At 36.5% G+C, this 24,860-nt stretch overlaps 1 protein-coding gene across 7 annotated transcripts in view; it reads left to right on the top strand.

Annotated features, from left to right (window-relative positions):
* The window catches only part of TBC1D15 (TBC1 domain family member 15), an 87,290-nt gene that overhangs the window by 549 nt on the left and 61,881 nt on the right, over positions 1–24,860 (top strand). For 3 of the 7 annotated variants that reach the window (XM_037845673.1, XM_037845668.1, XM_037845669.1), the window contains exons 1-3: positions 1,228–1,701; positions 16,656–16,754; positions 17,185–17,259. In XM_037845673.1, the coding sequence (XP_037701601.1) occupies positions 1,603–1,701; positions 16,656–16,754; positions 17,185–17,259 (273 nt within the window). In that variant the 5' untranslated portion in view covers positions 1,228–1,602. Of the gene's footprint in view, positions 1–838; positions 1,702–16,655; positions 16,755–17,184; positions 17,260–24,860 lie in introns of those variants that run through there. The other 4 variants (XM_037845670.1, XM_037845667.1, XM_037845672.1 and 1 more) reach the window with 4 other exon arrangements.

The following is a 24,860-nucleotide window of genomic DNA, read 5'->3' as shown; positions in this document are numbered from 1 at the left end:
TCCCTTCGCGAGGAGCTGAATAGGTGCTATGCAGTTGTGTGCTTAGGAGAAAAGAGTTTATTGGACCCATCTTACCAGACAGCTGAGTTGAGTGGTGGTTGTGAGCAGCAGGGCATATTTCCCCTCCGGAGCTGGAGGTTTACACCACTCCATGCTGGTCTAGGAAGGCGTTTGTTCAGGGTATTTCCTGGACAGCTCCGTGATGTTTCCGTGGTGGTATCGGTAGTGCAGTTTACAGAAGTGATGAGTGACCCTCCCCCTGGTTCGTAGGGAACTAAAATTGGATACAGAGGAGATTTCATTGTGTAGTGTCTATTCACGTTCCTAGGGCACATCTTATGCCTATTCTTTAGGTCTGTCAGCTTTCTGACGTGCACCTGGCAGCATTTCCCAGTGCAGGAGTATTTGGTAAACAGCTGGGACTGGTGATGACTCATCGAACATTAAGGTTTGTTTACTCTTCGCAGATAGCTTCCCCTCTTCCATTAGTTTCATTCACATTCTCTCTACACATCCCCCCGCCCCCTTCCCCGCTCCACTTAATTATTTGATAGCGTTTGTGGTTTGGTTCTAGACTGGTAGACTGAGTGACAGAATAACAGATATGGATATGGTCCTGTCTGGTTTTGCTAATAATCTGAAGTGTGGCCTTGGAAATTGGGCAGTTGTGTGTCCTATTTATCTACAGAACAGAGGCGATTCCAGTCTTTCTTTCTTGTAGTTGTAAGGTTTACATGGAATAATAAAGGCTTTAAAAAAAGGTTACATACTTCTACATCCTGGTTATTTTAAATTATAAGTTGGTCATCCTTTTTTTTTTGGATACTAATGTTCCTTGGTTTCCTGATAGTTTTATATTTAGGGTGGATGTTGATCTTCTTCAAATATGCTCACTACATATTTGAAGGCTATCCTGTTTGATTTTTAATCTGAAATCATCCAGATGGGATTCTTTCCATTTGAACTACACCTCCCCTTTCTTTTGAGATTGAATTTGGAAGCCCTTGAGGTGATGAAGTAGAGTTTTGAAATATAAGACTTTCACTCTTTCCTCCCAGTCACTATCATTCAGAGTTTGATTTCTTAAATGTACTCTGTTTCATAACTCTACTTCTTCATCTCATTTATTCTCACTTATCACAAATTCACACCCCTTTCCCTCACTCCACTGAAACTAATTTTCCATGCCAAAGACTGCCTCTCTTCAAAATAGTGCTATCATGACTAGCAAAAACCACTATTCCTCCCCTCAGTAAGATTTGTTTAATGGCATCATCGTTCACCTGGTTGCAATATAAAACACACTTGGAGGCATCCATTTCTATGACATATCTAATCAATAACAAGTCCTACCAGTTTTACTTTAAAGAGGTTTCTTAAATTTGTTGCAACTTCTTCATTCTCATTGCTTAGTTCAAACTTTTATTGTGCCTCTAATCTTGAGTTCTTGACTGATTTTTCTCCTTGTCTACAGTTTCTTTGTCCACAGTTCCTTTTCTGATGCACAAAGCTGATTGTCTCCTTCTTTAAAAGACAAAGAACCTTTACTTTGTCACTGTCAACGTAAAGATGATGAAGCAAGTTTACACAGCATAAACAGCCATGTTATCTTTCTGTCTTTGTATTATGCTTCCTTACTTTCCAATCTTGTTTCCTTGGGAGAGTGGAATGGAGGAGAGTGGAATGGGGAAGAATATATATGTAAGTATGTGTATGATGTAGATGTGTCACCCATGGCATACTGACATATTCTCAGCCCTGCCCACAAAGATTCAGCTATCTGTTAAATCCAGGGCAGTAGGTGTTAGCCAAGGTTGTATAAAAGAATAACTTGTGATGCTTCTAAAAAATACAGATGCTGGGCCGCATCCCAGGTCTGTTGAATTAGAATCTCTCAGTGTTGAAATCTAGGATGTGACTTTACTTGCTTTGAACTTTGAGTGTCAGGAAGTAATGGAGGAGGAAGTTAATCTCTGTCTTGTGGAGAACCAGAGTAAAGTAGGGGTTCAGAGCTTGGCCACTGGAGCCAAAGCAATTTCAAAAACTAACTTCATCATTTACTAGTTGTGTGACTTCAGGCATATACTTAACCTCTCTGTGCTTTAGTCACCTCCTCAGTAAAATGGGAATGATAACAGTTCCTACTTCATGGAATTGTAATAAAGATTAGTGGGTAAATATATTAGAACAAAGCCTGGTGCGTAGTAAGTACTGTGCAGCTGTTTCCCTGTAAATCATTGTTTGGGTATTATAAGAATCTTAAAGATTTTGGTTGGATGTGGACTTTTTTGAGGTTACCTCTGGTTCTACTTCTCATTGCTCTTTTGGTAATTGAAAAATACCTTATTTTAGAGTATAGTATAATATAGTAGATAGAATAGTCTTTTGATGAATGAAGAATCATCACCATAGGGCAGTGGTTAAGGAGATGACACCTGATTGCCTGGATCCATGCCCTGCCTTTTTTTTTTTTTTTTTTTTTTTTAAATCTTCATTTTATTGAGATATATTCACATACCACGCAGTCATACAAAACAAATCGTACATTCGATTGTTCACAGTACCATTACATAGTTGTACATTCATCACCTAAATCAATCCCTGACACCTTCATTAGCACACACAAACAAATAATAAGTATAATAATTAAAGTGAAAAAGAGCAATTGAAGTGAAAAAGAACACTGGGTACCTTTGTCTGTTTGTTTGTTTGTTTCCTTCCCCTATTTTTCTACTCATCCATCCATAAACTAGACAAAGTGGAGTGTGGTCCTTATGGCTTTCCCAATCCCCTTGTCACCCCTCATAAGCTACATTTTTATACAACTGTCTTCAAGATTCATGGGTTCTGGGTTGTAGTTTGATAGTTTCAGGTATCCACCACCAGCTACCCCAATTCTTTAGAACCTAAAAAGGGTTGTCTAAAGTATGCATAAGAGTGCCCACCAGAGTGACCTCTCGGCTCCTTTTGGAATCTCTCTGCTACTGAAGCTTATTTCATTTCCTTTCACATTCCCCTTTTGGTTAAGAAGATGTTCTCCATCCCACGATGCCAGGTCTACATTCCTCCCTGGGAGTCATATTCCACGTTGCCAGGGAGATTCCCTCCCCTGGGTGTCTGATCCCACGTAGGGGGGAGGGCAGCATGCCCTGCTTTTATAGCTATGTAATCTTGGGCAAATTTCATAACCTCCTTGCACCCCAGTTTGCCCAATTGTAAAATGGGCATGATAATTATACTTCTGTCATGGAGTTGTAGAGAGGATTAAATGAATTAATATTTGCAAAGCATTTAGACTAATCCCTGGCGTAAAGTATGTGCTCAATGAATGTTAGCTACTGTTACTGATATGTTTAGGAAGGTCATTCAGACTGTGTTAGAATGGAAGGTTAATTTGATTTGGAAGTGGTTGTGTATTTATGCTGGCATTTTTCCTCACAGAAATTAAGGCTGCTCAGAAATATAAAAGCAAGATAGGGGAAATAAATTGGAGGGGAAAATGAGGCAAAAGGAAAGTAAATAAAGGCAGAAAAGGTAGAGAGAATTGGAAGTATTATTAAATAAACTGTAGGCTTTAGTGAGCTACAGTTTGGATGTAAGTTTTCTACTAGTCAAAGTAAAGAAGGAAACATGATCAATTATAAGAATTACAGGATCCTTGGTAAAACAAAAAGGAAAAACCCAAAAAAGTAGTTTCTGAAGATTAGGCCAGTCTCCTGTGGGTTCTTTCTACTATATAATTAATGTAACTATACAGCATATCGTATGTTGCCTTTTGGTTACTAAAAAAAAGAACCCTATATTGTATTGCATTGGTTTTATGCCAATGAGTAGTTCAGTCAGTAAAGGGTATCAAATAATGTATTCAGTTCTCTGATGATTTGGCTAAATTCAAGGGTATGGTTTGATTAGCATGAATGGATGGATTTAGTTCTGTATATATATTATTTTTCTTAGTTGAGCTTTTGAAAGTGGGCTTGAATTTGATTATAAACTCTGATTTCTTTCTTGCAGTTCAGCTATTCTGTATTGCTAATATAAGTGCAGAACCATATGTTTTAGCAGGCAACCAAATGGGGAGAAGGATTGACATCCTCTTGTGACTATTTAGGGGAGAAATTGGGACTCTGCCTGCAAAGGTCATCCTGTTTCTGTTCTAACAGTGAACAGATTTGAATTAATGGTATGAGTTGGATTTACCTATTACAGAGATGGGGGGAAGGAGATTGCCTGAAATCATTTTTGGCATTTTACCAGTTCCCTTGATGGTGGCAGTTTGCTTTCATTCATTCATTTAACACATATTAAGCGCTTGACATGTTTAAGACACTATATTAGGCATTGGAGATTGACCAAATAGCCCCTGCTTTTGGAGCTTATAGACATCAGTTCAGAAGGAAAACATTCACTAACAGTCACCCCTTTACCTTGTCTAAATAAGAAATGGAATATGAGTTTCAAGTTCTTCATGTGGTTGCTATTTTTAGAGAATGTTTATATTTTGAAGACCTGTAGACTGGCTATAATTGACATGGGGGCGGAGCATGGAATTTTTCACCTGCACCTAGCATAGAGTCTGACACATAATAGGAATTAAGTGAAGAAGAAAGAACAAAAAGAGAAAATGAGAGGGGACTAGAGTGAGAAAGATGGTTCCACTAATAGCTGTCTGTTTATTGTAGTACACTTCCGTCTGTGCTGTTTTTTTTCCCCCTGTGATTGTATTAGAATTTTGTTCTATTGAAAATAACTTGGAACAGTTGGAAAATCAGCTGATGTTTTTCTTATCGTAGTTTGTTTTATTGGCATTTTTATTTCGGTGGCAGGATTTATTTTGTAGCTTAAAATTGGCCTCTTGTAATTACATTTGGATGTGTTTCTGAGTCCTGAAAATCTCTTGTGCTTTAGAAAGATAAAGAATATGCTTGTATCTAGTAGATTTTTCTGGGAGAATTTTTTTTTTTCCTAGCCTGGATCTTATAACATGGTAGTACCTTCTTTACCTAGGATATAACATGAGTTTGGCACACTGATGTCCTTAAGAAGCTGCCTGCCTTTCATTGAGAATTCTGCCATCCTCTTTTTCTCAAAGGCCCCCTCCTTCAACTGTTAGAATTTCTGTGGTATGTTACCCTCAAAACCACCTAAGTTCTTTTCTGTAAACCTATGACTTCTAAAATAAACAAAACCAACCAAAACCTAAGTTCTACATTTTTTTTAGTTGCACAGTCATTATTGACTAACATATCCCAAACAAAATGCATTCTTTACTTTCTTCCCTCTGTATTCACTATCTCTGGAAATAGCCTCATTGATTCCATTTTGTCCTTGACTCTTCTCCCTTTCACCCCCCACAGCTAATCGGTCACAATGTCCTATCATTTCAACCTACTAGGAATCTCTAAGCCATCTGCTTCTTATTCCCACTGCCACTTCCTTAGTTCAGGCCACCATGAATCTCTCCCCCCCTGGATTCCTGCAGCTGCTCATTCTTGGCTCTACAGCCAGCGTGTTGGCTCAGAAAAGACAAGTTTGACTATGGCATTCCCCTGCTAGAACTCTCCAGTGTTATTCTTTGTCTTTAAGATAAGTTCCAAACTTCCAGTTTTTGAACATGGCTTAAAACCCTTCATGATCTGATGTGGTCTCTTCTCTCTCACTTCTTTTGCCTATACCCTATCCCTATGATGTTTTGGTTTCAGCCATGCACTGAAATTCTACCTCCTGCTGTGGCACCCTATTCCTATATATGTTATAATTGTTTTCTTGTCCTGATTCCTAGTTAGACTCTAGGTGCTCTGAAGACAGTGACTGAATTTTATTTATACATAGTGTCTTGTTCTTATACCTGGCACATTTTAGGCATTCAATGTATATTTATTGAAGAAAATCTAAAAATGGCATCTTGTTTGGGATCCTGTGCATACCTTCATTATACTCTTCTGCTATGACTGCTGATTTACTTGTCCACATGACAGCTGCTGGTTTATTCAGATACTTTTTTTGGTGTGTGTATTTTTTCCATCATCACCTTTTATCCCAGCATCTAGTTGGTGCTCAGTAAATGTGCTTGAATTTATAAGTAAAGAAACTTCTAAATTGGGTTAAGTGGAGTGGAGATGGGTCAAACAGTTTGGGCAGGCTACTATTTGTGCTCTTTTGAAGGACTTAGTAGAAGTTATCTGCAGAGAGAAGAGGTAAAAATGTGTTCCAGATAGAGGGAACAGAATACACGCAGAAAAATTTACAAGGCTTTCCGGGAACAGGTGAGTTCAAAGTAGCTCAAGGCAGGAAGGTTGTGTGTCCTGAGTGTCAGAAAGTGTAGCTGTAGTGATGAAGGGTGGAGTCAGAAGGAGTTTAAACTTAGGCATGGCATAATCAGATATGCATTTTATAAGTATTATTCTTGGCAGTGGTTACATGCTATACACTTTACACAGGGTATTGGAAGGGTAACTGGATTGAGAGAATTGGGACCAGAATGTGAGTTTGGAAACGTAGGATAGAAATGATAAGGGGTCAGTGTCAGAGGGGAAGGTTTGGGGGATTTAGGAGATTAGGTGGGGAGTGGTGAAGGAGACATTTAGGGTAACTGGTTGGATGGAATGTCTTTGACAGAGTTGAGAGTATCAAAGGAGCAGATTTAGGATAGAACAGACTGAGTTTAAGGTGTTCATTGCTTATTCAAGTGGAGATAATTCAGGAGTTGCTTAGATATTTGGATGAGAACTTACTAGAACAACTGGACTAACATTGGCATTTTCTGGGGATACGTCTCTAACCCAAAAGCTTAAATTATCATCTATGTGCTAAATGGTTTTAAAGAAATGGAATTTTTATAAGTTTTTTGTTGTTAAATGTAGTTTATTAAGTTTTTTTGTTATTGTTAAATGTAGTTTATTTTTGTAGGTTTGTTGTTATTGTTAAATTTAGTTTACAAAGTTCTCATAGTTGCTAAAGTTCAAAAATGTATGTTATGTGTGGTAGGTATTGTGTATCCATGTTTGAATAGAAATTTAGGGTAGGAATTTAATCCCTAAACTTTACCAATAAGTAAATTTAAAGTATTGGGTTGAATGTTTTCATTTATCTTTAATTTTTTAAAATGAAGATGATAATAATCAAAATAGAAATAAAAATCCAGCCCCACTTAGTTGTACAAACAGTATAAAACTGACTTACTACTATATTGTGCAATTTCTTTATCCTTTTCAGCTCCTTTCTGTGTCAGGAAGCAGCATGGTCTTGAGTTGGAGGGGGAGAAAGTCTATTTCATAGGGAGTAGAGGGGACATTTGAATTCCTGTAGATAGGGGAATTCTAAGGCCAGAATCAAGCACGAGCCTAGAACATGACACAGATTCAGAAAAGACAAAGAGGACTCTGCTCTTCACAGTGGCTTCAGACTGATTTTCTTGATAGGATGGCTAAACTTTGAAGAAGAGTACCAGCTAATGTAGAACCAATTTGTGAAGACTGTGAAAGGTGTTTTTCTTTGTCTTGTTTTGTTTGTTTTTGTTAGCTCCTGCACTCAAAGAAATCTCTGTCACATTACCAGCTGGATACAGACTTAAAGAACAGGCAGCCTAGGGACTAAATCCCAGAATTAACATTTTAAAATATTAAAATGTACAGTGAACAACAAAATCAGAGAAACAGGAAATGATGATTCCTTCAAAGGAACAAGATAAATATCCAGAAACCATTGACAAAGAAGACCAGACTTTGGACGTACTGGACAAAGACTTTAAAAAATTATTCCTCATGCTCAAGGAGATAAAGGAAAACAGAGAAAGAACTAAAGGACATCAAGAAAGCAAGTAAATAATATGAGCATCTCAATAAAGAGGCAAAGATTTAAAACATTTTGGAGTTGAAGACCAACTACAGTAACTGAAATGAAAAATTCCGTAGATGGTTCCGGTAACAGATTGGAGCTGGAAGAAGAAGGAACCAGTGGTCTTGAAGACAAGACAGTTGAAATGATTCAGAATGAGGAGCAGAAAGAAGAAAGTGTGGGAAAAAGGTGAACAGTTAACAGAGCCTAAGAGGCTTGTGGGCTACCATCAAGGGTGCTAATATACTCATTGTGGGAGTCCGAGAAGGAGAAGAAAGAGAGAAAGGGGCAGAAGGAATATTCAAAGAAATAATGGCAGAAAAGTCCCAAATTTAATGAAAGACATGAATATATACATTCAAGAAGCCCAGTGAACCCCATACCAGATAAACTCAAAGAGACTCATCCCCAGACGTATACTAATCAAACTGTCCAGTACTAAAGAGGAGAGAATTCTAAAACTTGCAAGTGAAAAGCAACATATGTGTAAAGGAGTCTCAATAAGATTAAATGCTGATTTCTCATCATAAACCATGGAGGCAAGAAGGCAGTGGTATGAAATATTTAAAGTGCTGAATGAAAACAATTGCCAACCAAGAATTTTATATATGGCAAGTCCATTTTTGAAAAAGAGGGGGAATAAGGTAATTTTTATCCTGAAAACAACTATTTAAAAAATATTTTGCAACTGAAATTTTAAAATAAACATGTTAAATATAGTTGGAAGGAAAGTAAGATAAGCATTATACTAAACAGTGGATTCTTTGATATTTACTGAAGTTTTTTCTTAGAGGTTTAAAATCAGAAGGAGACCATATTGACTTATGAAAACTGAAATAGCAAAGGACACTAAATAGCTTTACTGGAGATACCATGTTTGTAAATCTACACTGGAACCTTATGAAATATTTCTTGGGCTTGAATAATGGTTGTTGCAGAAGCCAAATAATTAATATATTACTAAAAAATACAAATGACAAAATTTTTAACTGAAGGTTTTTTTAGTTGGCAAATAGACAAGCAGCCTAAGCCAGAGAGGTCCTTTTTTTTTTTCTTTTTTCTTTTTTTTTTTTTTACAATGGGGTTTATTGGTTCACAAATTTACAGTTCTAAGCCCATGAAAATGTCCACGTTAAGGCATCAAGAGGTAGATACCGTCTCTGAAGAAAGGCTGATGGCATCTGGGGTTCCTTTGTCACGTGGGAAGGCACATAGCCAAAGTCTACTGGTTCTCTCCTGGGTTTAGCTTCTGGTTTCTGTGGCTTTCTCCAAAATGTCTCTGGGCTTCTGTCATGGCTCCTCTCTTAGCTTCTCCTGGGGGCAAACTCTGGATTACATACCTTAGCTTCTCTGACCAGAAAGATCTTTTTAACTGAAGCTTTAATAAACTTATTTTGGGGAGGCTCTATGCCCTCACTCATTCCCTATCCTGAAAAATAAGATACTTAGAATCAAAAAAACAAACAAACAAACAAAAAAAACAAAAAAAAAAAACTGACTTACTACTATATTGTGCAATTTCTTTATCCTTTTCAGCTTGTTTCTGTGTCAGGAAGCAGCATGGTCTTGAGTTGGATTGTCCAAAGTACATCCCTTTCTATCTAGAAAGTTGAATTTTTCTGTTTGCGTGCCTCATTTTTGCTTTTTAATTCTAACTTTTGCTGAGTTAGAGGTAAACAAATTTGTTCTAAAATATTTGCTGTGATCCTCCAAGGCTCTTTGTAATTGACATTTGATGTAGTTCCTTTGCTGAAAGAAGAAAAAAAAAATCTGCAGTTCCTGTTGCCATTAGCAGGCCACCATTGGAAGTTTTATAAATATACTTATCTGATTGGGTGTCTGGCAGGTATTTAAGGATAAAAGAAAGTCCAGAAGACTTAAGGATCATTTTATGCCAAGTGAAGAACTCGCCTTTCTTTGGTACCTTAGCACATTGTTCCTTTTTTTTTTTTTTGGAGTGGGGAGGGAAGAAGATAGGATCCCTTAGAATATTCTTTTTAAAAAAAATTTTATAAATGCAATTTTATGGAGATATACTCACACACCATATAATCCATCCAAAGTATACAATCAGTGACTTACAATATCAGCATACAGTTGTGCATTCATCAGCACAATCAATTTTAGAACCCTTTCATTACTTCAAAAAAAAAAAAAGGGAAATAAAAACAAAAAGGAAACCCCAAAACATCCCATACCTCTCCCCCCCATTATTATTATTTTTTTAAACAGTTTTAGAATATTCTGTCTTGTGTAAAAATTTTATCAGTGGATGTTGGATTTTGTCAAATGCTTTTTCTGTGTTTACTGAGATAATCATTGATTTTTCTTTAAGCTTTACCATTGTGATAAATTACAATAATTGATTTTTGAATGTTAAACCAACTCCAAGTAGGGCAAACCCCATTTGGTCATGAGGTATTTTCATTTTCAGATATTGTTAGATTCAATTTGCTAAACTTTAAAAAAAAATTGCCTCTATATTCATGAGAAATATTGGTCTGTAGTCTTATTTTCTTGTAATGTCTTTGATTGCCTTATAGAATGAATTGGAAAGTATTAATCCTGTTCAATTTTCTGGAAAAATTTGTGAATTGCTATTATTTTCTCTCTTAAATGTTTAGTAGAATTCACCAGTAAAGCCATCTGCACCTGAAAATTTCTTTGTGGGAAAGTTTTGAACTACAAATTCAATTTTCCTAATAGATACAGACTACTCAGGCTATCTTTTTCTTCTTGCATGAACTTTTTTTTTTTATTAAATTCAGTTTTATTGAAATACATTCACACACCATACAATCATCCATGGTATACAATCCACTGTCCACAGTATGATAACATAGTTATGCGTTCATCACCACAATCTCTCTCTGAACATTTTCCTTACATCAGAAAGAACCAGAACAAGAATACAAAATAAAAGTGAAAAGAGAACACCCAAATCATCCCCCACATCCCACCCCATTTGTCCTTTAGTTTTTATCCCCATTTCTCTACTCATCCATACGCTAGATAAAGGGGGTGTGATCCACAAGGTCTTCACAATCACACTGTCATCCCTTCTAATCTACATTATTATATAATTGTCTTCAGGAGTCCAGACTGCTGGGTTGGAGTTTGGTAGTTTCAGGTATTTACTTCTAGCTATTCCAATACATTAAAACCTAAGAGGTGTTATCTATATAGTGCATAAGAATGTCCACCAGAGTGACCTCTCGACTCCATTTGAAATCTCTCAGCCACTGAAACTATTTCATCTCATTTTGCATCCCCCTTTTGGTCAAGAAGATACTCTTAGTCCCACGATGCTGGGTCCACATTCGTCCCCGGGAGTCATATTCTGCATTGCCAGGGAGATTTACACCCCTGGGAGTCGGGTCCCACGTAGTGGAGAGGGCAGTGGGTTCGCCTGTCGAGATGGCTCAGTTAGAGAAATAGAGAGGGCCACATCTGAGCAACAAAGAGGTACTCAGGGGGAGACTCTTAGTCACAATTATATCTTGCATGAACTTTGATAGCTTGTCTCTCTCAAGGAATTTATGCATTCTAAGTGATCAAATTTACAAGTATAAAGTTGATAAATTTTCTTAGTATCTTTTTAAAATTTGCATAATCTGGAATGATATTACGGCTGTAATTCTTGATATTGTTTGTCTCTTCTCTCATTCTTTTTTTTTTTTTTTTTTTTTTTTTTTTCCTGATCTGGCTAGAGTTTTACCAATGTTGTTGATCTTCTCAAAGAGCTAGCTGTTGGTTTCATTGATTTTTCTCTATTTTTCTGTTTTTTTTTTTTTTTTTTTTTTTTAATAATTTCTAGTCTAATCTTTTTCTTTCTGCTTACTTTGGGCTTAGTTTACATTTCTTTTTCTAGTTTCTTTAGGTAGAAGCTGAGGTTATTAATTTGAGACCTTTCTTCTTTTCTTACAAAGGCGTTTGGTGGTATATATTTCCAACTAAGTACTGCTGTAGCAGCACTCCACACTTGTTCATATACTGTGTTTGCATTTTCATCCAGTTCAGAATACTTTCTAATTTCCCTTTTCATTTCTTCTTTGACCCATGGGTTATTTAGAAGTGAGTATTAATTTCCAAGTTGATGAGAATGTTCTCAGGATAGTTCTACTAATTTATAATTTAATTCCATTGTGGTCACTGAACATAACTTGAATTTTTTTAGATTTATTGATATTTGTTTTGTGGCCCAGCATATGGTCTATCTTTGTTTTTCTGTGCACTTGAAAAGAATGTGTATTCTACTGTTGGATGGGAATGTTCTATAAGTGCCAATTAGGTCAAGTAGGTTGATAATGTTGTTCAAGTCTTGTATATCATTACTGATCTTCTGTCTACTTTTTAAAATGAATTATTGAGAGAGTATTGAAATCTCTGTGGATTTCTCTATTTCTTTTTGTATTTCTATCAGTTTATGCTTTATATATTTTGAAGCTGTTGTTAGTTGCATAAACATTTAGGATTGTTGTGTCCTCTTGCTGCATTGACTTTGTCATTATGAAATGATCTTTATACTTACTGTATTTTTTGAACCAGAAGCCTACTTTTGTCTGATATTTATATAGCCATTCCACCTTTCTTTTGATTAGTGTTAACATGGTATATATTTCCCATTTTTAAAATTTTTAACCTATTTGTGTCTTTATTTTTAAAATGCTTTCCTTATAGATTGTGTAGAGTTTGGTCTTATTTTTTTATACAATCTGACAATCTCTTCCTTTTTTAAAAAAATAGTTCTTGAAGGCTGTTTTATTTAAATGTATGAATGCTGTTATGAAAATCAATTTTACAAAGATTAGATAGATGTACTCTAATATCTAGTATACTGCTTTGTGTTTTTCTTATTGTCCTACTTTTTTTTTTAATTAGAGAAATTGTGGGTTACAGAACAATCATGAATAAAATGCATAAAATGCATAAAAAATCATCCATATTCCATGCTATTAATGACACCTTGCATTGGTGTGGAATGTTTGTTGCAACTGATGAAAGCACATTTTTTTATAATTGTACTATTAACTATGGCCCATGCTTTATCTTAGGGTTCACTGTATTGTGCAGTTCCATGGATTTTTTTTTTTTAATTTTTATTCTAGTACCATATCTATAGCCTAAACTTTCTCCTTTGAGCCACATTCAAATATATAATTCAGTGCTATTAATTACATTCACAATTTTGTGCTACCATCACCACCATCCATTACCAAAACTTTTCCATCATCCCACTAAAGTAACAGAGCTATGCTAATGTTAAATAGGAAATTTGAAAGGAAATAAAAATGGAATAATTGAGAATAGTCAGTCATGAAAAAGAAAGGGAAACAAAGAAGAAATGGGAGAAATAGAGAGCAAATAGCAAGATGACAGACGTAACCTTACCAAAAATCACATTAAATGTAAATAATCTAAAGATGCCAACTAAAAGGAAGAGATTTGTCCCAATCAAAATTCTAGTAACCTGCTTTGCATAAATGGGAAAGCCAGTCATCAAATTTATATGGAAGGATATGGGGCCCTGAATAGCCAAAACCATCTTGCAAAAGAACAAAGTTCATCTTAAAACTTGTTGCAAAGCCACAGTCGTCAAAACAGCATGGTACTGGTATAAGGTCAGGCATACAGACCATTGGAATTGAAATGAGAGCTCAGAGCAACACTCACACTTAAAGCCAAGTGGCTTCTGACTAGAGGGCAAAGACCACTCAACTGGGAAAGACTAATCTCTTTAACAAATGGTGCTAGGAAAACTAGACCTCCGTTTGCAAAAAAAGAGAAGGAAGACCCCTACCTCACACCTTAAACAAACAGCAACTCAAAATGGTTCAAAGACCTTAATATAAGAGCCAGGACTATGAAATTCCTAGAAGAAAATGTAGGGAGGCATCTTCAGGACCTTGTGTTTAGGCAATGGTTTCTTAGACTTTACACCAAAAGCGGAAGCAACTAAAGAAAAAAATAGATAAATGGGACCTCATCAAAATCAAAAACTTTTGTGTATCAAAGGACTCTTATCTTTTCTGGCAGAATTACTAATCTGTATTTGCTAACATCACATCCTTCAAATTAGAAAGTAAAAAAATGACCGCTTCCTAAAGACAGTACAGATGTGGAATTGTGAGTTTTTGGACATGTAATTCGTCCCTTGAATAGGTGATGAAGAGTCAAGGGGCAGAAAGAACATGAAATGAATGCAGCTTTGACTTTTCATAAGAAGCTTGCTGCCTTAATGCATTTTACATATCTTCCCAGCGAAGATACTTCAGAAGCTCGACTTTTTAGTAAATGAAAAAGAGAACTTGACCAACATATATATGGGAAAGAGAGTTGCTTAATATGCCTCAGTTAGGTAAATTGTTCATTTGATTCCTTTGGGATTTGCTTAACTTCATTAAGGTTCCAGAGTCTCTTTAATGTTAATAAATGACAGAACCTTATATTGCATAGTTAAGGATACTAAACTTCTTGGCAAATGGATGCCCCTTTTTCTGCTCTCAGAACTATGTAGTTCTTGGTTACACTAATGACTGCGCCTTAGGTGAAAATATGATAATGTGTTGTTTCTGGGTATGTCTCTGATCTGATTCCCACAAATGCTTGAGATTTTAGAGGATTTCTTTTCCCTAACCTTTTCATAGTTCCATTTTGTGACCCTATTTGTGATCATCTAGTTCAGCCTCCTGTTTTACAAATTGATAAACTGAAGTCCAGAAAGGTTATAGTTTATGCTGCTGAAATTTCCTTTTCTTGTTTTATGTTTTCTCTTAAAAAAAAACCAATTTTTAAAATTACTTTTTAATTACTGAACCAATATATCACTATATTTTCACTTCGAAACATTTTAAATAATTTACAGGCACTAACAAAAAAAGTTACAAATTCTCCTTTAACCACTCTATCCATCCATTCTTCCAGAAGTAACCTCTGTTAACAACTTAAGGTGTGTCATCCCAGAACTTGTTTGATGTGTTTTACACGTACATAAAGATAGAGAGAAACTTTTAAAAAAATATTAAATGTCATCATATTATATATAATTGGGGATTTTTTCACGTCTGTCTGCTCCTCCATCCATCTAATCTACCTCATCCCATCTTAACTCCTAAACAGTATAAAATGGATGTACCAGGATCTGTTTGATCATTTCCCTATTTTTGGACATTTAGATTCCCTTCCCTCCTTTGCTTCCTCCCCCTCCCTCTCTCTCTGATATTGTAAAGACTGCTGCAGTGAATATTCTTATACATATCTGTGAGCATGTGTGAATATATCTGTATCCTTTTAAATTTTTTATCTTTATACAAACTGTAGAATTGTCTCCCATACACCAAATTCATCCTACCCCACCCTTTGCCTTCTGCTTACTTACTTATTTGGTGCTTAAAAACTGTCCTAATGGAGGCCATCTTGGGCTTTTGAAATCACAACTTCCTGGTGATCTTGACTCCTAGAAGGGCTCTATCTTGATTGATGTAACCTTATATCATTAAATGGTTCACATAATCACGCAGGTGAGGCAGTAAACGCAGTGTGGAAGCTATATAGTCCCATGGCTAAGAGCACAGTTGTGTGGTGTCAGACTGCCTGGGTTTTGATTTCAACACCACCCGTTACTAATTGCATCATTGTAAGTGATGAAATAACTTGGACAAGTTATTTAGCCTCTCTTTCCATTTTCCCATTCACACAAATGGGCTCCTCATCCCAATTCTGAACTATAATAAAATATAATTATAGAACTTATGGTTTAAGATTGTCAGGATTAATTTATAGCATGTAGGGTTCCTGGTGCCTGTCTTCCATAAATGCTAGCCAAAAACAGGAGGATATGTGCCTGGTTACGTTCATGAACTATGGAGTGATGGGCTGGTATGGTGCAAGACAAACATTGTTGGTCCAATTGTTTTGTGATTATGTTGATTAAAAGTCTACATAAATAAGAAGTATACTATTTTTCCAACTTACAGATGTCAAAAGTACTTAGATCTAGAAGTGACTTTTATTTTCGTTTTACTTACTTTCATAATTAAAATTTTTTATCATTTGACATGTGTCCCAGGAATGGAGTCTTACACACTATGCCTATAGAAAATAAGACTTAACTTTAAACATTTCAACTTACTCAGGAAATTATTTTCTCTACATTCCCATAAGACTTTGTTTAGAGACCATGTCTTAATTATCTCCATATACCTGTAGTTTTTTACATGCTTTTGCTAATAGAAACACTTAGTAATATTTGTAAAATTGAATTGAATTCATTTTAAACTAATCCTTCCTAAGAATTCTCATCTGTACTCGTTTAAATTCTCATATTATTCCCTGTGAAATACAGGAACACACCAAAATGACCTTACAATAAATACTTGCTGTTTTGGGAATAGTTTGAAAGCATTGATTCCTCTGTGTATTTCATGTGTTTTTATTTTTGGATATTTTCAGGTCCATTTTCAGAATTGAGCTTAATATTTTGCTTAATGTTTGTTAGAATTGTAAAATTTAAAAGGAATTTGAATTTTGAGACACTTAGCAATTTGACAAATTTGTGGAGAAGGTTATGGAGAAGGTTAAGATTGTGATTATCCTTAATCAAAACAAACTTTTATGCAGAACAAAGCAAACTTCATTCCAGTTTATTATTATTTGAAGTTCTCTTAAATCTGAGTGATGTTTTTAAAATAGTACATTTATATATGAAATAACCAGTTACTTGGCCAGGCATTAGGGGTAAACATCTCCTAATTTTTTTAAAAGCAAGTTGAAATAGCACTGAATAAAAATGGTGATTAATCTTATTTTTGTGGTTCCAGATTATATATGAACAGGAAGGTGTATATATTCACCCATCTTTTGGAAAGACCAGTGACCAGGACAGCTTGATTTCAGGAATATTACGTGTTTTAGAAAAGGTATGCTTCTAATAAATGGTTTTATTGGGTAAATGTTTATGTTAGTGGCTCATTTTTGTTTCATTACCAGAAAGTTTGAATTTCATACGTGTGGTACATTTTTGTAATTGAACAGTGGTTGTAAATTTAATGTGGAAATGATTGTAGAAATAACACACTTTGGATAAGCCTGTAAAATGGCATGAAATAATTTAAAGCTTATGCTAGAAGCTGCAACAATATAACTTTTTTATAATGGAAAATAAGCAAAATTTAGAAGCTTATGTATTATTTGTTGTCAGACACTGGTTTACATATGATATATTTTTAAAGTGCTAATATTTAAGGGATTAAGCATTTATTTCAGATTTAGGGAATGAAAAATATATATGTACCCAAGAATGTAAGATATAATTGAATAATAAATTGAATTCATTATTTCTTTCTCTAGGATGCTGAAGTAATAGTGGACTGGAGACCATTGGATGATGCATTGGATTCTTCTAGTATTCTCTACGCTGGAAAGGTATTTAGGGAAAAAAAATGTGTGACTAAGAGAAGGCCATTTTTTAGTAATAGCTTTTATGAGATAATTGACATAGCATAAAATTCTTGCTTTTAAAATGTACAATTCAGTGGGTTTTAGTATATTCATAGAGTTGTGTAACCATCACCAGTAACTCATTTTAGAACATTTTCATCACAGCAAAAAAGAAACTGTACCCACTCCTCATTCTTCCATATCTCCAGTCTCTGACAGTCACTATTCTACTTTCTGTCTTTAAAGATTTTGTCTATTCTGTACATTTCATATAAATGGGATCATATAAAATGTGATCTTTGTGACTGCCATCTTTCACCTAGCATAATGTTTTCAAGATTTATCCATGTAGTATTATGTATTTGTACTTTATTTTTTTATATTGTTGAAGAATATTCCTTTCATCAATGTTTGTCCATTCCTTAGTTGATAGACATTTGGATTGGTTTACTTTTGGGCTATTATGAATGATGCTGCTATAAACATTCACGTGTAAGTTTTTGTGTAAGTTTCTCTTGGGTGTGGAATCACCTAGGAGTGGAATTGTTGGGTCAAATGGTAATTATGTTTAACATTTGGGGAACTGTCAAACTATTTTCCAAAGCAGTTGCAACATTTTAGAATCCCACCAGCAACATGTGTTTGTTCCAATTTCTCCACATCCTCATCAGACAGGAAAAAGTTACTGTCTTTTTTTTCTTTAGTAGGTATGAAGTAGCATCTCATTGTCATTTTGATTTGTAGTTCCCTAATGACTGATGTTGCTGAGTATCTTCTCATGTACTTATTGCCTATTTGCATATCTCCTCTGCAGAAATGTCTATCCCAATTTTTTTGCTTGTTTATTTGTCTTTTTATTGTTGAGTTATAAGAGTTCTTTATATATTTTCGAAACAAGTCCTTTAACAGGTTTGTGATTTATAAATATCTTTTCCCATTTGAAACAAAAGTTTAAGTTTTGATTGCGTCTAATCTACTTTTTATTTTGTTGTTTTTCCTTTGGTTTCTATGATGAAGCCATTACCTACCTCAAGGTTATGAAGATTTACTCTTACGTTTTTTCTAAGAATTTTGTAGTTTTAGTTCTTACATTTAAATCTGTGGTAGATTTTGAGTTAATTTTTGTATGTGATATAAGGTAGGAGAGGGAATACCATTTTGTAATGGGAACATATTTTTTATTAAATCGTGCTTTCGATTTTCTCTTTTTGTTCTTTTTGTAACTCCATTTTTATATATATAGATATATGTATATATATATAATTTTTATAGGTTTATAATTTCTAACATTTATGTTTACCCTAATTATACATTTCCTACATAAGATATTTTAAATTTTACAAGGCTTATTATGAAAAATAGAGACACTCACTTTCCCACCAAATTTTCCATTTTCCAAGGCAGTCACAAACCTAGTAGCTCTTTCTTTGTTTAATTGAAGCCACATGTCTAAATAACATTTTTGTAATGCTACTATATAATTTGTTTCCAATTTAAGTATTATGTGTCAACTTCTCACTATAGAAGATGGGATTTAGCTGTTTCTTATCTCTAATTCACCTCAATGCTCTTGTTCAATTGTCCACATTTCTCAAAACATTTAAAGACATAGAAATCTATTAATTTCATCTTCTTAAAGACACTTCTAGAGCCTTCTGACAAGCTCTGAATGGATTGTTATTCTCTTGGATTGTGGTGCAGCAATCATTTTGGGGATTCTTTTTGCCTCTTTTCTATGTTTAATCCTCCTTTTTCCTGAATCTCATGCCATCTTCTGTTTTCGCTTACTCTGTTGTTTTGGTGGAGTTCCGGTAGCTTCCTGAGAAAAAGGGTACATGGGAGCAAAAAAAAAAAAAAAAACAAACAAACAAACAAAATTCCATGTTCTTTAGATTTTTCTATGTTTATTCTAAATTGATAATTTGGCTAGCATAGAATTCTAGTTTGGAAGTATATTTTCCCACATATTTTTAAAGGTATTGCCCCAGATTGTCTGGTTTCTTTTATTAGTGTTGTCTAATGCCATTCTGTCTCCTGGTCCCTTGTATGTGTTTTTCCTTCTCTTGAAGCTTTTAGGATTGTTTCTTTCTTCCCAGTATTCTAGATGTCCTGGTGATGTGCCTTTGTCATCTTTTTTTTTAATGCTGGGTACTTGATGCGCTCTTTGAACATAGGACACCTGTCCTTTAATTCTGGGAAATTTTCTTGAATTATTTCAGTTATAATTTCTTCTTCCTCTTTAATTCAGTTTTCTCTTTCTGGAGCTCTTTAGACCTATACTGAGCTGGTCCTATACTTTTTTTTTTTTTTTTTTAATTTTATTCTGAAGTAAATTCAAAGTTAAAGGAACAGTTGCAAAAACAATACAAACCCCATACACAGAACTCCAGCATACCCTGACCCCCCCTCCCCTGATACCCACTCCACCAACTTTAACATGCTGTCACACCACTGTTTCTTTCCCTCCCTCCCTCCTATCTATCATCCGTCATCTATTACTCTGTCTTAACATATGAGAGCTAGCTGTACACATCCTTGAACAAACACTATAATTCATGTATACAATTCCCATGAACAAGAACATTCTTTTATGCAATCCCACTAAACACCGCTAAGAAGTACAAGAGATTCAACATTGATACAAAGCTTAGTCTATATTTCCTTTTTTTTTTTTCCTTGCTTATGTCTCAACTGTGTCCTTTGAGCCTTCTCTCCTCCGTCCTCAGATCCCATCCAGGATCATCCTTGGCATTCAATTGTCATCTGTTTTTTTTTTTTTTTCCAATTGTGGAAACATATATACAGCCTAAATCTTCCCATTCCACCCCCTCCCTAGCATTCCATTAGTGGGATTAATCACATTTGGAATGTTGTCATGTGGTGACCTTCCCACCATCCATTACTAGAAATTTCCCTTCACCTCAAACAGCAACCCTACACTCATTTCTTTTTTTCTTTTTGTTGTTTGTTTTATTGAAATACATTCACACACCATTCAGTCATCCATGGTATGCAATCCACTGTCCACAGTATGATAACATAGTTATGCGTTCATCACCACAATCTATCTCTGAACATTTTCCTTACATCAGAAAGAACCAGAACAAGAATACAAAATGAAAATGAAAAAAGAACACCCAAATCATCCCCCCATCCCACCCCATTTGTCCTTTAGTTTTTATCCCCATTTTTCTACTCATCCATACACTAGATAAGGGGGGTGTGATCCACAAGGTCTTCACAATCACACTGTCACCCCTTGTAATCTACATTATTATATAATTGTCTTCAGGAGTCCAGACTGCTGGGTTGGAGTTTGGTAGTTTCAGGTATTTACTTCTAGCTATTCCAATACATTAAAACCTAAGAGGTGTTATCTATATAGTGCGTAAGAACGTCCACCAGAGTGACCTCTCGACTCCATTTGAAATCTCTCAGCCACTGAAACTATTTCGTCTCATTTTGCATCCCCCTTTTGGTCAAGAAGATACTCTCAGTCCCACGGTGCCGGGTCCACATTCATCCCCAGGAGTCATATTCTGCATTGCCAGGGAGATTTATACCCCTGGGAGTCGGGTCCCACGTAAGAGGGAGGGCAGCGAGTTCACCTTTCGAGATGGCTCAATTAGAGAGAGAGAGGGCCACATCTGAGCAACAAGGAGGTACTCAGGGGGAGACTCTTAGGCACCATTACATGCAAGTTTAGACTCTCCTTTGTGGTAATGAGCTTCATAAGGGCAAGTCCCATGCTCGAGGGCTCAGCACATCAAACTGCCAGTTCCAATGTTTGTAACAACATCAACACCAGCCCAGGTGAGGATGTCCAACACATCTGCACCTTCCCCCAGATCCTCGGGGCTGGGGAGGAGGAGGCTGTAAATATATTTTTTATTTGCCCAAATTACTCTGGGATGTGTCACTATTTCACTCCAGCCTATACTAACCTACCGTATCTCACTTCCTATTCAAAGTTCCATCCAATTGCTACACTCATTTCTTAACTCCCCATTGCCCCTTCCCCCACTTCTCTTAACCCATACTCTACTTTTCATCTCTATGGCCATATTCTCTGATAATTTCTTTGTGTTTACTGTGGGACTTAAAATTAACTTCTTAAATCCATAACAATCTTGTTTTTCTTTGATACCAACTTAACTTCAATAGGACACATAAACTATGTACCTATACTCCTCCATTCCCCCACCTTTATATAGTTCTTGTCAAAAATTACATATTTTACATTGAGTTCAAAACCACTGATTTGTTGTTAGAGTTTGTGTATTTTATCTCATGTAGGAAGTAAATAGTGGAGTTACAATTCAAAAATTATTGACTTCTATTTGTATTCCATTGTGGTTGGAGAATGTGCTTTGAATATATTCAATGTTGTGTTTTTTTTTTTTTTAATTTATTGAGGCTTGTTTTATGTCCCAGAGTATGGTCCATTCTGGAGAAAGATCCATGATCACTAGAGAAAGATGAGTGTCCTGGTGATTTGGGATGTAAGGTTCTATATATGTCTGCTAAAGTTCTCTATATCTCTTTCTCCTTTCTTTGTTTCTTTGTCGGTAGGGCTTCCTTTAGTATCTGAAGTAGGGCAGGTCTTTTATTGGCACATTCTCTCAGCATTTGTTTGTCTGTGAAAAATTTAAGCTCTCCCTCAAATTTGAAGGAGAGTTTTGCTGGATAAGATATTCTTGGTTGGAAATTTTTCTCTCTCAGAATTTTAAATATGTCACGCCACTGCCTTCTCACCTCCATGGTGGCCGCTGAGTAGTCACAACTTAGTCTTATGTTGTTTCCTTTGTATGTGGTGAATTGCTTTTCTCTTGCTGCTTTCAGAACTTGCTCCTTCTCTTCAGTATTTGAGAGTCTAATCAGACTGTGTCTTGGAGTGGGTTTATTTGGATTCATTCTATTTGGAGTTCTCTGGGTATTTATGCTTTGTATATTTATATTGTGTGGAAGGTTTGGGAAGTTTTCCCCAACAATTTCTTTGAATACTCTTTCTGGACCTTTACCCTTCTCTTCCCCTTCTGGGACACCAATGAGTCTTAAGTTTGGACATTTTATTTTATCTATCATATCCCTGAGATCCATTTCGATGTTTTCAATTTTTTTCCTGCTTCTTTCTTTTGTTCTTTCATTTTCTGTTCTGTGGACTTCTAGGATGCTGAGTTGTTGTTGAACTTCCTCTAATCTTGTGTTATGGGTGTCCAGAGTCTTTTTAATTTGGCCAACAGTTTCTTTTATTTCCATAAGATCTTCTATTTTTTTAATTTACTCTTGCAATTTCTTCTTTATGCTCTTCTAGGGTCTTCTTTATGTCCCTTATATCCTGTGCCGTGGTCTTCTTCATGTCCTTATATCCTTTGCCATGTTTTTATTCCTCGATTGTAGTTCTTTGATTAATTGTGCAAAGTACTATATCTCTTCTGATATTTTGATTTGGGTGTTTGGAATTGAGTTCTCCATATCGTCTGGTTTTATCATATGCATTAAGATTTTTTGTTGTTTTTGGCCTCTTGTCATTTGCTATGGTTGATAGGGTTCTTTCAAGTTGTAAAAAAAAAAAATACCAATCTAGTTTTTCAGAAATACAAATTGGTGGCATACACTTTCTCTAACTAACCAGCAGATGGCATCTGCGAGTCACTTATACCCCTCGAGTCAGTTCTCCTCAACTTTGTCCTGTGGTGTGTGGGGAAATGATTCTTGTGGGGTTCAGTTGGTGAACTCAGTTTGGGTGTGTTGCTGGAGCCGTCCGCCCTGAATGTGGGGCGTGTGTCCGGGTGGCTAGGGAGACAGGGCTGCTTTAATATTCAAACCCCCCAGGTGTTCCCGGAGATTCAAGGCTGCTGCAAGAGTCTAAGCCTTCATTTCAGTTCTGCCCCAGACCCTCTCTGTCACTGACTCTGAAACCACTGGCATTGATGTAGCATCCCTGGGTTTTCTGAGCGGGCCCCCCTTCTCAGCTGTGATCTTCCAGGACCTCTGCTGAGGGAATGCTGTGTTACATCACTAGTGCATGCCATCCCTCAAGGGAAGCCCCAGGCCGTTGGGCCATGCAGGGGCGCTCTCAGCCTGATGCAAAGATGGCCAAACGGGGCGTCTCAACCCCCCCCCTCCCGCACAGTTCCGCCTTCCCAGCTCTGGGACAACTGGTACGGCTCTGGACTATGGGCGTGGCCCTGGGCAGGAGTGTTTCTAGCCCACCGAGGAGCCAGCTGCAAGCAGCGGGGTTTCTTTCTCCTTTGGCTCTCCCCTCTGCTCCCCTGGCCCTGAGGGAATCTGCTGCGGGCTGTCCTCCACGCCAGACACCGAGAGGCCAGCTCAGCCTGCTCCTGCCGTGTTCCTACAGTCGCAACTGCAGCCGCTCCTGGGTTTTTCCCCTTTTTTTTTTTTTGTCTGTCTCCGAACGCCAACCCCTGGCTTCCCCACACCACAGCATGGCCGCGGGTCTTGGGTCTTTCAGCTGGCTTACTCACTCGTTTCTGAATGCAGGCTCCCAGTTTCACCAAGTGTACGGCCCCTGTGATTCTAGCAGACCTTGTCCAGCCAGTGCATCGCTGAAACCTATATTCTGGGTCACCTTCTGGTTTTTATCTAGTATTTTTCACGGAGGTGTTTTTTTTGCCCTGTCTCACCTAGCCACCATCTTAGATTCTCCCTGGTCCTATACATTTTTAATCCTTTCTTTCCTTTTTTCTACTTCTTTTGTCTTTTTTTGCATGTGTGTCTGTATTATTTTCTAGAAAATTTCCTTAACTTTATCTTCCATTTCTTCTATTAGCTTTGTCATTTCTGCTGTATTTTTAATTTCTAAGACGTTTTCTTGTTTCGAGTGTCCCCTTCCCCCCTTCTGTATAGCATCCTTTCCTTCATGGATATAATATCTCCTCTGTTTCTGAGGAGTTAAGTGATAACTTTTTGAAAGTTTTTATCTCCCTGTATTGTTCAGTTCCTCTGAATTGCCTTTCTTTTTTTCTTATTTCATTTGGACTCTGTCTTTTGTGTAGACACTTGCCTTTGATGTTTGGTGATCTTTGTGGTGTGGTGCTCATATTAAACAGTAGATACAAAAAAAAATGGTTATATTCTCTGTAGGTATGGGCAGGCCTGATTATATCAGGGCTCTTCTTAGGGTGACCTAATTAAACTGTTTCCTTGGGGAATCCCTGATGTTGGACTCTAGCTCTTTTCTCTTGGGTTAGTCAGATTTGCCAGAGAAGAATCTGCAGATTTCTGCCTGAAGAGGGTTGCCTGTCTTCTGGGAACTGAGTAGAAAAAGAGCTGAGAGTCTTGCCAACTTCTTTGTATAGGTGGACTTTCAGTTAATTCTGCTGTTTTTCGTTGTAATCTTTCTGCTCACTGTGCTTAGTTTCCCCTAATCTAGAGATGTTCAGTTTTACCTTCTCAATTGAATAAACCCCCAGCCTTCTGGACTTTTGTTAGTCGTCCTACTTTCAACCAGTCTTCTTTATCCTTCTTTCGAGAGTGCCTAATCTATCAATTAGTAAACTTTGGTAGTTGGAGTGGGGGGACTGGGGGAGCAGGTAGGGAATGGGGAGAGTTCTGTGGATGTT

The sequence above is a fragment of the Choloepus didactylus genome, chromosome 8 (genome assembly GCF_015220235.1).
Source record: "Choloepus didactylus isolate mChoDid1 chromosome 8, mChoDid1.pri, whole genome shotgun sequence".
Taxonomy (NCBI): domain Eukaryota; kingdom Metazoa; phylum Chordata; class Mammalia; order Pilosa; family Megalonychidae; genus Choloepus; species Choloepus didactylus.
Note: the sequence above shows the minus strand (reverse complement) of the source record. Positions and strands in the feature narration are given on the sequence as shown.